Raw genomic sequence first — 15,142 nt, 5'->3', positions numbered from 1 at the left:
TGAGAGCCCAAAGCCATGGCCAGATGCCACCACTGTTTCTGCACCACAGGCCCTGGTTTCTGATCTAAGTTCCCAGGAGAGAAGCCCTGTTCTTAAAATGCCCCTCTGGTCTATGGTGGTTAGGCGCAGGTCACCATGCTCTGTGTCAACATCTAGTCCTCTACTTTCTAATACATCCCAGGAAAAGTGGAGGAAAGTAGAGGAGCTGGAGGAGGAGCCTTTCACAGAGAGATCCTGAAACGAGGTGTGTGTAGCATCCAAGAGGAGCAGAAGTGGGCACAGAGACTTGGTGCCAGAAATAATTCCGTTCCATTTTCCAGCACATGCAGTCAGCTCAGTTGAACCCCTCAGAATTGTTAGCCAAGCACAGAGTGACCATCGTTCACCATGTTAAAGAGCATCACTTTGGATCCTATGGAGGGATGTTGCATGAAGGCTTTGCAAAATATATATTGTGATTGATAATGGCAAAAATTTCATCAGAATTCATTTTTTATTCTCCTTTCATAGTGTTAGAATAGTCTTACTGTATCCCTCCCCTGCCATATTACTAGGGTTTTGAAAAGACAGTTTCTTATAATCATCTCTGCTCAACATAGCTTTGTAATTTGATTTTATAAAGCATTTCCTTTTTTTTAAATTCAATATATTCTTTATTTACATTTCAAGTGATTTTCCCTTTCCTGGATCCCCCTTCCCCTATAATGCTTTATATGAGTTTTTTGTATATAAAGCATTTCCTAATGTCCTTTCTAGATACCAGTTGCATGAGATGCTTTCTCTAACAAATTACAAGTAAATTTATTAAACTTAAGGGCATTCTGAAAATAGAAAAAAATTCTGAAAAATATAAATTATCATGTAAAGGTTTTATGAAGATCGATGGGAGAAAAATTCTGAAGTTTAAGAGTTGAGATTCTAACTTAACACATAGTTTTTCCAGAGTCAGGAGATTTGTATTAAACATGTTAGATAATTCTTTGGAATTAATAGTTGCTCGAATTAACAGAACACCGTTCCTCTCTGAGCGATGATTAGTAAAAATGATTTAAATTGGCAGTCTTTAGGTAAGGACATTTGTTTTACAATAAAGTACTTTGAAGATGAAATCATTCAAATATGAAGGAGGACTGTGGTTATCAGAAAACAGGTAGTAATAAAGTTGCAAATTCAGGTTGGTGAGGATAAAGATTTGAAAACTGGGGACTAATGTGGAATTCCCTAACATTTCAGTCATTGGTACTCCAATATAAGACATTTTAATAGTAACATCAGTTTATAGACGGAGACATTAAAGTATAGCACCACTTGTACAAAGTGACTTATACTTTTATTTTTAAAATATAGTGCTTTTTGTATACATATTTCCCTGTATTCTTTAAAATAGGGTTGTTTCTGGGTGAAACTATAGATAATGTGTATTCAAACACATTTATACATTCTTTGACACAATAGAAAATTGCACAGTTGAAGGTCACAGTTAAGAGTAGTAGTCTAAGAATATCTGTTGTTCATCACTCCCGGACCAAGATATGTAAAACATGGTTTTCATTGCAATTCCAGGTGGCTTCTGCTTATTTCAAAGACTTTCACCTTCTGCTAATTGGAGTTATCTGTTTAGCAACATCAATAGAAAAATGGAATTTGCACAAGAGGATTGCTCTGAGGATGGTGATGATGGTGGGGGTAAATCCAGCCTGGTGAGTATTATGTATACAGTATTACGTGTACAGTATGATGTACACATTATATCCTAAGCATATGATTTATTGCCCAGCAAAATCTAAGTAAGTAATGCAGGAACTGCCTTGGGTAGCAGGGTAACTATGAAATTACGAAGGCTTTGTAAAGAGTGCTTGAGGGGTAGGAGGAAAACGGCAACAAGTTTCCTTTCACTGCAGGTCAAATTTCAGGGAGATTGGAAGAAATGCACACCACGCTCTCAGCTTTCTCACACCATTGGAGGCAAAGATGAGAGGCGCCTTGAACCCCAGCACAGGAGATTGACATACTTCAGAGTAGATTTCAATCCCATCTTGTTTATTTGGCTGATTACACATTCAAAACTCACTCAAGAGCATCCTTTATCAACAGGGAGGATGTTAAGAACCAAAGACAAAGACATTACTGACAGAATACAAATCTGTGCAGGAAAATTTCAAGGTGAACACATTTTTCTTTTCAAATCAAGTGTTGCAAAGTGAAACAATCAATTGAGATTTTTCTTCTGTATGTGAAATTACTCATTTGACTGATTCCCCTTCACTGAAATAAATGTTTTTCATTCCATTAAATTAATTGCCTATTTGGGTTCTACTTCACCTCTTGTTATAAACAGGAACATCAGCTAAGAAACATTTCCAGTGTCATAATAATTTGCATAATGTTTTACTTTAAAGCCTTAGGTGGTTTTTTCCCCTTCTTATCATCCTTCGGAAAATAAGAAAAAAAAATGACTTCTGTTGCATAATTTCTTCAAGGGCATAGGAGACTTCGTGTTTACCACTGTGGAGAAAATTTCTTTGCTAAAATACTAACACTATGCATGTAGTATGTTCACGTACATTTCTCTGTGTATATATGACACATATGAGACAACCATGGCAAAATATATTACCTAGAATTTTATTATTCTTAAAATTTTATTATTTCTTAAAAATAAATTTATTATATAAATACAGTGGGAAAGTGCCTTTTCTTCTTGAGTATCATAGAAATCTTTTCCTTAATCATCTATCTGGTCATTGTTCCGGGAGAGAGGAAACTGTAGTGTACAGTAAGGCAGGACTCCTGTCCATTCCAGCATTATTTGGCTCTTTGGTTTAAGGCATTTCCACCAATAGAAGCTTCACATGATGCTAATATATTTAACATGGAAAAAAACCTATATATTCTATAGATACTATAAGTTAGTATAGTTTTAGTTTTTAATGATATTATAGTTACAGTTTTTATTTTTAAATTAAGAATAAGTTCTGTTTAAGCATATTTGTAAGATGTTTTATGTTGTTTCACACATAAAAATATACATCATACTCAAGTTGGAAACTTGGTATAGAATTGTTTATATAGACCTAATTTCTTTTCTAAAAGGAGATTATATAATTAGTACTTTATAAAAATATCTCTTTCTGAATGATTTTTGGCATCTCCTATCAGATCACTCCCCCAGACCCCATTCAAATATCATGATGAAATTTTATAGAAATGGTTTAAGTCCCAAAGTCTTAGATTTGTTATTTTAAGGATGAATTACTCTATTTATAAGAAAAGACAAGTAATAAATCTAATTCTTGACAACAGGAAGGAATGCTAGGTTTAGGAGAGCATAAATAATAGAATCTATAGAAAATTCTGAAACTTCATTTTAGAAAGTGATTGTAACCATTTTCTCCACCCACGATGTATTGAACCAGGAGAATGAATGAGTGAAAGGAAGATTTATAAATAGGAATCCTGTTCCTAGTTCTTTTTGCTACACATACTAACAAACAGGAAAATGGACCAAAGATGAAACAAAACTAGGGGATTCTCATTAGTTGGTGACACTTTCATCTTCCTTGGGTCTTGAGCCAAGTAGCCATTCGTTTAAAAAAACATACTAAAGTATTAGGGTGGCACTGCAAGCTGTTTTGCTACAAACCAATTTGCAGTTAGGTATAAATTTAAGTTTTATCTGATTTTGAAACAAATGTTCTTCTTGTTCCCTTAAGGGACACCTATTTTAATAACTTCCTATCTGTCTGTATAACTACACTTGGAGTTCCCCATCAGGGCAGAAACTTTATCTTCTGTGTTCTGAAACACATTATTTCCAATTTGCAAAAAGGTTTTAAATAGTTGACTATAGAGCGCTCCATGAGCTGGACGGCACAGCTCCACACTAAAGACACTCTCGTTTCAGGCTGACGTTGGGGTTCATGAGCAGTACTGCCTTCTTATCTATGTGGCTTAGCAACACCTCTACTGCTGCCATGGTGATGCCCATCGTGGAGGCTGTGGCGCAGCAGATCATCAGTGCTGAAGCAGAGGCCGAGGCCACTCAGATGACTTATTTCAATGAATCTGCCGCCCGTGGACTGGAAGTTGATGGTATCATGTATTGATGTGGCCACAGTGGGGTCTAGTCATCTGGGCAGTAGGCATAAATCCAATAATGCTGGAATGTATTCTGAATTAAGAATTCATAAATGCATGAGATGCATTTAGCCTCACTATTTTTGTAGTCCCCAGTATGTATCCAAATGAATTCTACAAATATTTTACATTAAATTAACTGTTGAATATATTCTCTGGCATAAAAAGGAAAAACGCCTTTGTACCCTCCCGCCAGTCCAATGGAATGCTCTCATGCCCTTATCAGTAGACATCCAGGTTATACTCCTTTCTCATGAATGGTTTTCCTGCATACATTATAGATATTTAATTCCTACATCCTATTGGGGTACAACACAGCATTAAATTCCACCATTGGTATTTCTTGCTCTGATGAACTGCTCGGATGCAATGGAAGATGTTGCAGGATATTTGTGCTTATAAAAGAAGGATACTAAATTGCTATAAGGTGAACTTGTTTATTTTTAAATTTCAAATAATGCTCATACCTTCTAATGTATACATGCATATCATGTGTAGACATACGCAGACCCAATTTTAACTCTTTATTTAAATGGCCTTTCTTTCATTTAATATCTTACAGAAACTGTTATTGGACAAGAAACAAATGAGATAAATGAGAAAACAAAACCAGCTACGGGGTAAGAACTATTGATATTTAATAAAGATTTTCCAAATTGCATTTTAATGAAATTACAAACTGGGTCAATTTATGTTTCAGAAGCAGTAATGACACAGGGAAAGTGTCAAGCAAGATGGAGACAGAAAAGGTACATTATATATGATTCTTCCTAAAAATACTCATAAATGAATTATATGAACACTCTAACTGGATACATACCTATTTTAAAATGTGTTACTTTCCCATATAAAATCAGTTTGTATAAAAGGCCCAGGTGTGGTACAGTGGTTTGATAAGCCTTCCTCAATAGACATCCAGATAAGAATCATTTTAGGCTTTGTAAAGCCTAAAATCATTATTTTTTTCCTTCTATTAGAATTGTGGTAATGGTGATTAACCTACTGAGTTTAAAGAAACACAGTTCTGCCACAGAATACTGTTTCAGTTCTCACTAAATTTTGTTGACTCAAACTTATACTGGTTTCATGAGCATCAGCCCTGTTTCTTCAGGTTACAGACTTAGAACATCCTTTTTCATATACATACAAGTAAGCACATAATTTTAGCATTCCCACTGCCACTAAAATTTCAATGTGAGCTGCTTCTGTCAAATATAGGCAAAAGAGCTGCAGCTGTTGTAGACACTGAAGAGAGGAAGGGGACCTTAGAAAACTGCACTATATAATGCATTTCCTCAGAATAAATCAATATAAAAACACTACAATGCATTGTACCAGGAACATAATTTCTCAAGGCAACGGAAAATAATCCTACTTAGAAATAGCCCTACAGTAACCATGGCATTAAGAAAATGAGAGCGAGATATATATTTCTTCTTCGGCTGTCTAATACACTAGCATGCAGCTCAATGGGAAAAGGAACTTTACTGTTCATAGAAATTTCAAAGAAAGAGTGAGTTCTATGAAAAGAGAAAATAAATGCAAGATAAGGTTTAAACCATTAGCTGTGTCTACCTGAAGGTTTTTGTGAGAAAAATTCATGTTAGTGAGAATTTTCTTTATTTAAAATTCTTTATTTATTTTATCTTTAAATAAAAATATTCCTTATGAAACATTAAGAATTAAGTGAGGCAGGTGTTTTATAAAAGTGTACATTGGAAAATAAACTTTGTATACGCTCATAAAACCTAGCAAGTCTAAACAGAACAGATATAAAACTACACAGAGCCAATCATTTCCTTGGAAATACCTTCAGCAAGCTAGGTTTCTGGCACCATGCCTAAGACTTAAGTTCAAATTGATTTGCTATCCAATGTGTTCTGGGCTTTGTAGGGAGAGATGTTGAAAACAGACTAGTCTTCAGTATAAATATCTCAGAGTCTAGGAAATGCAAAACAACAATGATAAACAGACGCAAAAAAATGCTACAGTAAGTTTTCCCAAAAGCTAAGCTTCCCAAAAAGTTGCACAGTTAGTTTAATATGGGCCTATCATGGAGAAGGAGGATTAAAATAAGTGCTTGAGTCTGGGAAGGTGACAGTCTGCAAGAGAAGATTGCAAATTCCATGTCGTAAGAGCAGGTCCACTCTATCCTGATTTTAACCTCAGCATATCCACTATCTGAAACACAGCAGGTAGGAATTCAATATTTACTTTTACCAATTAAGGAATGGACAAATATGAAGAGGTATAAGAGAAAAAGATACTCTAATAAAAGAATCTATTTATCAACATCTCAATGCTTCAAAGCTCGCAGCCTTTGGGATGCCACTGCTGGACAGGTGCCAGAGAAGCACAGGGTGCCTGGGTGGGGCGAAGGGCAGATTTTTTGAGCCCACAGTATGTTGGAAGGTGCTCTTGTGGGAAGAATCTTTAAAGCTAATGGACAACACGGCAAACTCTGCTATGGGATGCATTCTCTGGTAACGTTGTGAAAGCAAAGGGATATGAACCTGATGAGTTTTCTGATTAATCAGGCCCTGGGAAAGAGAAAAAGTAGTATAGAAAATGTCTCTACTGTACTAAACTAGGTGAGCGTAGACTGGGATGCAGTGGACTGACATGGGGAATGCAGATGGAGGAAAACTTTGCCGTAAAAATAGTAAGGTAGGTGGGGGTATACACGCCCCCAATAAAGATTGATGTCTCAGTTGAGAAGAGAAAAGCAAAACTGTAAGTGCTGGTTCTATATGGCCTTTCAGACCCTAATACTTTTAAAAATCAGCTATAAGAGATTTTTTTCTGTAGAATAGGCTTTTAGGAAAATAAAACCATTTCATTGTATATGGAGGAAATATTTTAATTTTCTCTTTGAGATTTTCATATATGTATGTAAAGTGTTTTGATTATATTGGCTCCTACTTCTCCCTATTCTTCCTAAACTCCAACCCACCCAGGTCTTCTAAACCACTTCATTTCCTTCCCCCTTGTAAAATTAAACCACTGAATCCAGTTAGCCCTGCCTATAAGCATGAATGTAGGGCCACTCCCTGTAGGTGCAGCTTTATTGAAGGAAACCTTCCTTTCTAGCAGCAAGCAACTTCCAAGAGGTCTTTTGGTAAGGGAGGCCTCATGAGTCCCTCCCCCATCCACTATGGAGATTCTATTGACTTGAAATTGTGTAGGTGTGTGTGTGTGTGTGTGTGTGTGCGCGCGCGCATGTGATTCAAAAGCATACATCACTCCCATCCTCCATTAACCCTTCCTAGTTCCCTGGCTTTTACAGGCACTCCAAATTAAATATACAAATATAAAATTATTTTGATTCTTAGCAAGCATAGCTCCATTGTCAAGAATAAAAAAAATTATATGGTTCATATTGCAATTCTAAAGAACTGCAGCTGGTTCATCAGGCTTACATTAGGCAATTTAACACTGAGTGATTATATGAAAGGCTTTACACCCAATTTATCTAGTTATAAAATCTATTGTAAAATATTTGAGTTCATAATGTTTTGTTTGTCTGCATTCTTCTTGAAGTAGAATAGGGTATTCTACTGACTAAATAATACTAAATACTTGATAAATACTGTCTCAGTCAGGGTTTCTATTCCTGCACAAATATCATGACCAAGAAGCAAGTTGAGGAGGAAAGGGTTTATTGAGCTTACACTTCCACGTTGCAGTTCATCACTAAAGGAAGTCAGGACTGGAACTCAAGCAGATCAGGAAGCACTAGCTGATGCAGAGGCCATGGAGGGATGTTTCTTACTGGCTTGCTTCCCCTGGCTTGCTCAGCCTGCTCTCTTATAGAACCCAAGAGCACCAGCCCAAAGGTGGAACCACCCACAAGGGGCCCTCACCACTTGATCACTAATTGAGAAAATGCCCCACAGCTGGATCTCATGGAGGCACTTCCCCAACTGAACCTCCTTTCTCTGTGATAACTCCAGCCTGTATCAAGTTGACACACAAAACTAGCCAGTACAGATACTAAATAATACTAAATAATTGATACTAAATAAACCCTGTACAGTTTGACATCACATTTTATCTTCAAGCCACAAAGATATAAATATTACCTTCTTTTGAAAGAGAATGGTTTAAAATATATTTCAATGATTAAAAAAAAAGAAAAAAATGAAAGGGTGAAAATATATATAGTGATCTACACCAGTAATGCCATTACATGGAAGGCTAAGGCAGGAGAATTGCCATGAGCTTGAGGCCAGCCTGGGCTATATGGTGAGTTCCAGGCAAACAAACCTGGGCCACAAAGTGAAATTCTTTCACAAACAAGAAACATGATTTTCACAGTTCTGTCATATTATTACAAAAGAATTAAAGTTGTTATCTAATAAAAATTAATATGATGTTATTAAGTTAAAACCATTTATTTTGTACCAAATTCAGAATTGACCTGAAATAATGAGATTAAATTACCATAAAATTATTAATAACCTTTTCTTGTTTTTCAAAGGCAATAAAGCACACACACACACACACACACACACACACACCCCACACACCCCAGGGGAAGGGGTGAGATGTATAGAAATAGAGAGGAAGCTATAATTTATTATGTAGTAAATAAACAGTTCTAAATTAGAAGAAAATTCATACTTGATACTAAATAAATGCTCTATTTATTATAATAATATCACATTGACCAAGAAAAATGAATTTAACATATGCCCAATATTACCATGCCATGAACAGCCTATTGTCTCTTCTTCATTGTAGCAACCATATCCCATATTCCAAATCCTCACACTTAATTCAATTTTTCTCTAAAGAATATGTAATTTTCTCATACGCCTACATATAATGTGCTTATTTTTAGTTAATTTTTTATTACCTGCTTCCTATTCTAAAATGTAAGACCCATATAGGTATAGTATTATTATTACACTATATATCTGGGACAGTAGTGGCTATAGTAAGTGTTTAGTAATTATTTGCTAAAATGCTTGGATAATTTCAGTATTATCAATTACAATTGTTTGAAAATAACTAACGCTGTTTATGAATTGTAATAAAAGCAAGTAGAAAAAGCATAAAAATAGAACTGTGTGTCATATTAAAACTTTGCATGGAAAAATAAATAATGGTTTGGAAAACAAAGGGATGGTTCAAATCAACAGATGAATGAGTAGTCTCCAAGAGAACAAACATAAATGAACAGTGAATACTTTTCAAAGCAAATGCAAATTAAAACTTCTTTGACATAACACTTCATCTCAGCCTGGATACTACCAAAAATATCTGACAATAAAATGTGAGAATTTATGGAAAGGCAAACCCTTCCTCACTACTGGTGGGGACCGTCGAGATTAGTAAGGCTGCTATGGGAATCATTATTGAGGTTTCTCGAAATATTAAAACTTGAACTACCACGTTATTCAGCTAAACAGATCCTAAGCACATACACAAGGACTCCATATCCTACCACAGAGATGCCTGCACAGCTGCAATCCAGTTTTAGTGATGCTGTGTTCATGACAGTAGGGAAATGGGACTTCCCAGAAGCCCTTCCATCAACAAATGAATAATGGAGTGTTGTACATATACAAAATGGAATTTTATTATGCTGTAAGAAAAAATTACACTATGAAAATCTCAGAAACATGGGTGGGTTTGGAGAATTTATTATTAAACAAGGTGACCCAAATTCAGACAGGCAAAAACTATATGGTTTCTCTCCTGTGCATGTTTGAAAATGTCATCATGATTCATAAAACCTTCTATGATGAATCTGAAAAAAATATTACAAGTGCTTGAAAGATAAAATGAACTGTAAAGTTCTTGCTAAGGAACTGCAAAGTCCTCATGTAGATAGAAGAGCAGTTTGGCTGCCGGAGATGATTACAATGAGCTGGAGTTAAGGATGATGGAGATTCTGTTGTTTCTCAGATTTCAAGAAGCAATTCCATAGTGCTCATAACTAAGGGGCACATTCCCATGCTATATACTAAACGAGGGAGATTATTTTTCCCTCCAGTGTTCTCCTCTCACTATGGGGCAAGACCTAAGCATTAACCCGCAGCCTACTGCTGCCTACAATGAAAGTGATGGTTAAGTGGGTAGCTCATGAATTCTGCTCTGCTTTCTAAACACCTGCAATATTTTTAGAGAAAGGAACTTGAAAAACAAATGCTGATTCCAAAGAACACCAGCATACATAGGTGATTATATTTCACATATTTCACAAGTCTCATGTGACAGCTAGGAAACCAAACATCACTTATAGCACTTTCATAAGAAATGAGTCCTAGGCATTGAAATGAATTTGCACTCACCAAAGGAAAAAGCCCCAGTTCTTGGCCTCCACAGAGAGCCTTAGCATTACTCAAAGAGACAGCTCAGAGTTCTATACTCCCTCAATCTCTAGACCTCCAGGCATCTTTGAATGAAGAAAATTGAAAAAAAATCAGTACATTATTATGAAAAATAAAGATAATTGTTATCATTCATTTACTATAACCTGTTGTTCCTTCAAAGGGAAAAAGTTTGAGAAAAAAATATCCTTGAACAAATTGCATCAAGCTTTTAATTAGGGGTTGTTTAGTCTGGGGTGAAAATTCTTAAGGCTGAAAATTAAATTCTAGAAGACAACATTTCTTAATACTTGCCAAAAAATTCATAGTCTGGTAAACATAGCAACAAATACAGTTCTTAATAGTAGGAACAAATCTCATTAGTTCTGCCAAGAAAGCAATAGCAATTTAGAACACCTGGCCCCAGACTAACCACAAAATTCGTACTTTAGCTTAAACTACTGTGGCTCTGTAGACATATGCATCTTCTCTGATGTTTTTCCTATCCCTTGCTTAGGTGAAATTCAGTTACCAGAATGATTAGTGTACATAGTCACATACTGCTCAGTTATCACTTGACCCAACTTAGATGTGCTCTTCTAGGTTTTCCCATGGATAACTAATAAGGGTTTGGGTTTGAGCACTTCAACAAACACCCAAAATACAAAGGGTGTCAGGAAAATTGAAATAGGCTAAAATGATGGTTCCTCAACCAGAATGGCCTTAACTTTCTGTTTTTCCTGTACCATCTTCATAATGAAGACATTTAGTCTGTGAAAGATCTACTATCTCCCTCTACTCAGTACTATAGCTAGTGGGAATAAGAAAGAGGAGAGTAAAAGACAAATGGATTCCCTATGATTGTTCTGGGATTAGGACTACTCAGATGTTTCTATTTCATGTTTAACTAGTTCTATGTTACTATGATATATGCAAGTGTGTGATTATTCATAATGTTACTATTTATTTATTTTCTACACTACTTACAGGTATATCTTTTGTAATTTCTAATTTATTTAGTTTTTCTTTGAACTAAATTGGTTGGTGTTAAAAATTAGTAAAATCTAGAGCTAGATTATACTTCAGAGAGGTGTCTTTTTGTGTTGAATCTCCACTTTTTGTATATTAGAAAGCTACTTGCAATTCTTGAAGTATACTTTAGTAGTTATGGACACTCATATCTTAATTTACACTGCCCTCTGACCTTTTTTTTTTCTGTGAGAAGTCAGCTATCAAAGTATCATTACTTGTAGGTGATCTTTTCTTATCAGTTACTTTAGAGATGTGTGTGTGTGTGTGTGTGTGTGTTTGTGTGTGTGTATGAGAGAGAGAGAGAGACAGACAGACAGACAGACAGACAGGGACAGAGACAGAGTTTTTAGCATATTATTTAATATGAGTATATTCTTTCTGAATCTCCATTGTCTCTTCCAAAACCTGTAAATCATCTATCTTCTACCACCTCATCTTAATCATGACTGCCTCTCCCTCCAATTAAACACATTAAGTAACCTTGTCTTTTAAAAGTATTGACATCTCTTTTGTTTACTTCTTTGGTGGACTTGTGGATTATTCACAAATAACTTAAGTAAATTCTATAGTTCAGCAGTTCTTACTTAAGCTATTTCTATTTCATTGATGAACCTCTTCACTGAGTTTTAAATTATATTTAAGGCCCCATTTTGTATACTAATATTTTAAAGCTTTCCAAAAGCTCATTAATGATGAATAAACTTACTTGAATCCTATAGCTTTAGTTTCTGATGACTTTGTGGGTTGCTTTCTTGCCAGGTTGGTTTGCTGGTCTTTTTCATGCTGTTACCCAATTTTCTTGCATGTGTCATGCTTCCAAACATTGAAATGCTAATTTTCCTTGAAATTTCCACGGGGGGTGGAATCTGAGTTCAGGGTTGCAGCTGCCTACAGGAGTTTTCAATTATATTACCATATTTCCCTTAACACAGAAGTAATGACAATTTATGCTTTAAAGTGCTTAGGATAGGAATCTTTAGGATGCATTGTACTGTTCCTTCGCTTGACTTGACATTTCCTTCTCCCAACTCTGCAGAGGATATGGGATATGACTGTTTTCCTACCCTCATCCCTCACACAGCTGGCCCTGGGCATTATCTTCCATTCCAAATTCTCTTTGTAACAAGATAAACGAAATCTCTTGAGCAAAGTCAGACTCATCGCTTCCTAATATTAAACTCACTTGCACTATATTTTACAGTTAATACAGATTTCTTCTTTCATATAATTTAGTGAGATATTTTTCAAAAGGATGCTTAATGTTTTTAATTTAAAATTGTTAAACAGGGAGTTGGATTTGTTATGATACAAAATATTATATGCTATTATCTATATATTATTGCAGTCATGTTTACCACTATAGAAAGAACATTTATTTTTATTTTTATTTTTATTTTTTTATTATTGAATATAATTTTCATTACATTTCAAGTGGTAAAACGTTTCCAGGGCTCCCCCTCCCCCAAAACTCCCAACTCCTTCTTTCACCCCCCTGCCCCTAAGTATATGCCCCTCCACCTGACCCATTCCTACCTCTCCCCCCACCTTGATTTCCCTTTGTTGGGGCATCTATTGAGCCTAGAAAGAACATTTTTAATGTAGTGCCACATATATTTATTTCTTAGCTCAAAAATCACAAAGGAAGCTTCCAAATGTTTAGTATTTAAGTTAATACAATTTTGTTAGTAAATCCTGTACCGTGAAAAGTCATAATTTAAAGCATTTCTGAAAAATAGCTTATTTTCACACTGAAAAGCCTTCACGCCCTGAATGCTAAATTTTGAGTACTAATCTGTGCATCTCCCTATTGTTTTATAAGCTGATAGTCTCATTTTTAATATGAAACATAGAATTTTAGTAGCTTCAAAGAATGGAAAACTTATTTCAAAAACCATTTTTGATCATTTCAGTTTTATTGGTACCCTGAGTACCCCAGGTTATCCCTGACTAGATCTTCAATAACTAGATCTTCTTGAAGAGTTCATACCAGAGAGTATGAGAAGAATCCTTTCGTACCTTTCACCCTCCTCATTTTCTCACTAGTTATATTCTGTGACTTCTTTGCAGAAATAATTTCCTTAAAGAAATTATTTTAAACCATAGGTACATCATGAAAAGCCAAGCTTAATTAAAACTAAATAACATCGTCTGTTATCCATTTAACTACGCACATGGAAACTCAATATGCAAACAAAATGAGGTCCGATGTTTTCATACCTCTGAGCGTTTGAACTTCTACTCCATTTCCCCTCCTTGAGTTATATGATCTGTTTACATATGAGACATAAAGCTACCATGGTTAATCTGTCCATTCTTTATTAGTAAAGACTAATTCTCTAAAACAACAGCAACTAAGGGGTTGGCCTGAAGTAGTGCATACAGCAGGAAAGCACTCTACCACTAAGCTTATCCCCAGACTAATTTTCTCTTTTATTAACAGACAAGGTCTTATTAAATTGCCCAGGTTTTCCTTGAACTCACTATGTTATCAAAGACCTCTCTGCCTCAGCCTTCTAGGTAGATTGCATTACAACCCTACACTATATTTTTGTTGCTGTTTTAATAGAAATATGTGCATCAGACCTTCATAGAAACGACAAGTTAAACAGGCCAATTTACAATCCACTCTCTCTGGATGAACAAATATACTGCTTAGGCCATGATCACAATCAATTTTGTAACTATAAAGGTAAGAAATGAAAGGAAAACAAAATGATTTCAGAGTCTGGAATGCAAATGAATGGCTAGAAAAGACTTGGGTATCAGTGGGCACAGAATTGCTAATTAGTATTGAAGAAAGCAAGTAGAACAGTTTAAGTAGTAGTTTTAAAGTATTTATATAGCAATGTCAGAGGAGGGGCAAACTTTGCTTCTGAAGCCATTAAACCTCCAAATGTCTCTGAAAGTCCACTTAGATAGCTGCTATTCCATCAAGAAGTATCATCCTAGATACGGCATCTCAGAGAATAGTCAGGTATGGCTCTGAGTCAAAGGAGAGGATCATAGTGAAACTATGGGCACCAAATGAAAGTTCCTGCCCTGAGTAGATATAACCTGCTTGCCCCAATGCCCTCCAGGAGTGCAAGCAGTTAGAGCCTGCTTTCTATTCCACTGAGCCAGCAGCCTACTCTAATGTCCTCCAGGTGTCAACACACAGTAGTCCAGAAATGTCCCTGGGGGAATTCCCTGGTGAATACAATCAGCCCAACAGAATAAACAACAGCATCCTGACATTAGAGTTTTCTCAAAAAAGGCCTGTCAGTGAAGCTCACAGCCAAGAGTGAATCCCAAAACACACATGCAGAGCTTTGAAGCAGCATTTCGCTGCCTTGAATATGAGCAGGCAACTCCAAATTCCTAGGTATCTGAAGAAAGCCTGAGGCATGAAGAAGTTCCAAACAAAAAGAAATCAGCTATGTGTAGGTAACAGTCAATGTGAGAAGAGGCAAATATGAGAAAGGAAAACATCATTAATATGTTTAGAGAGGTAACGGAAGAAACTGCATTCATAAAATATAAACAGCATTCTGGAGAAGGAGGACACAAGAATGTAAACTACAGAAGTATATAATGCATTAATAAATTGTTGACTCAGTCATGGGGAGTATTTTTAATAAATATTTTTTATTGAAAAAAAGAAATATACAATGCAAATA

General features: G+C 35.6%; 1 protein-coding gene across 1 annotated transcript in view; it reads left to right on the top strand.

Moving 5' to 3' along the window:
- Window positions 1-15,142, top strand: part of Slc13a1 (solute carrier family 13 member 1) — a 75,307-nt gene that overhangs the window by 24,846 nt on the left and 35,319 nt on the right. Inside the window, exons 3-6 of the mRNA XM_052172442.1 lie at window positions 1,564-1,700; window positions 3,905-4,092; window positions 4,700-4,757; window positions 4,838-4,886. Coding sequence (XP_052028402.1) covers window positions 1,564-1,700; window positions 3,905-4,092; window positions 4,700-4,757; window positions 4,838-4,886 — 432 coding nt within the window. The remainder of the gene's footprint in view (window positions 1-1,563; window positions 1,701-3,904; window positions 4,093-4,699; window positions 4,758-4,837; window positions 4,887-15,142) is intronic.

The sequence above is a fragment of the Apodemus sylvaticus genome, chromosome 2 (assembly GCF_947179515.1).
Source record: "Apodemus sylvaticus chromosome 2, mApoSyl1.1, whole genome shotgun sequence".
Taxonomy (NCBI): Eukaryota; Metazoa; Chordata; class Mammalia; order Rodentia; family Muridae; genus Apodemus; species Apodemus sylvaticus.
Note: the sequence above shows the minus strand (reverse complement) of the source record. Positions and strands in the feature narration are given on the sequence as shown.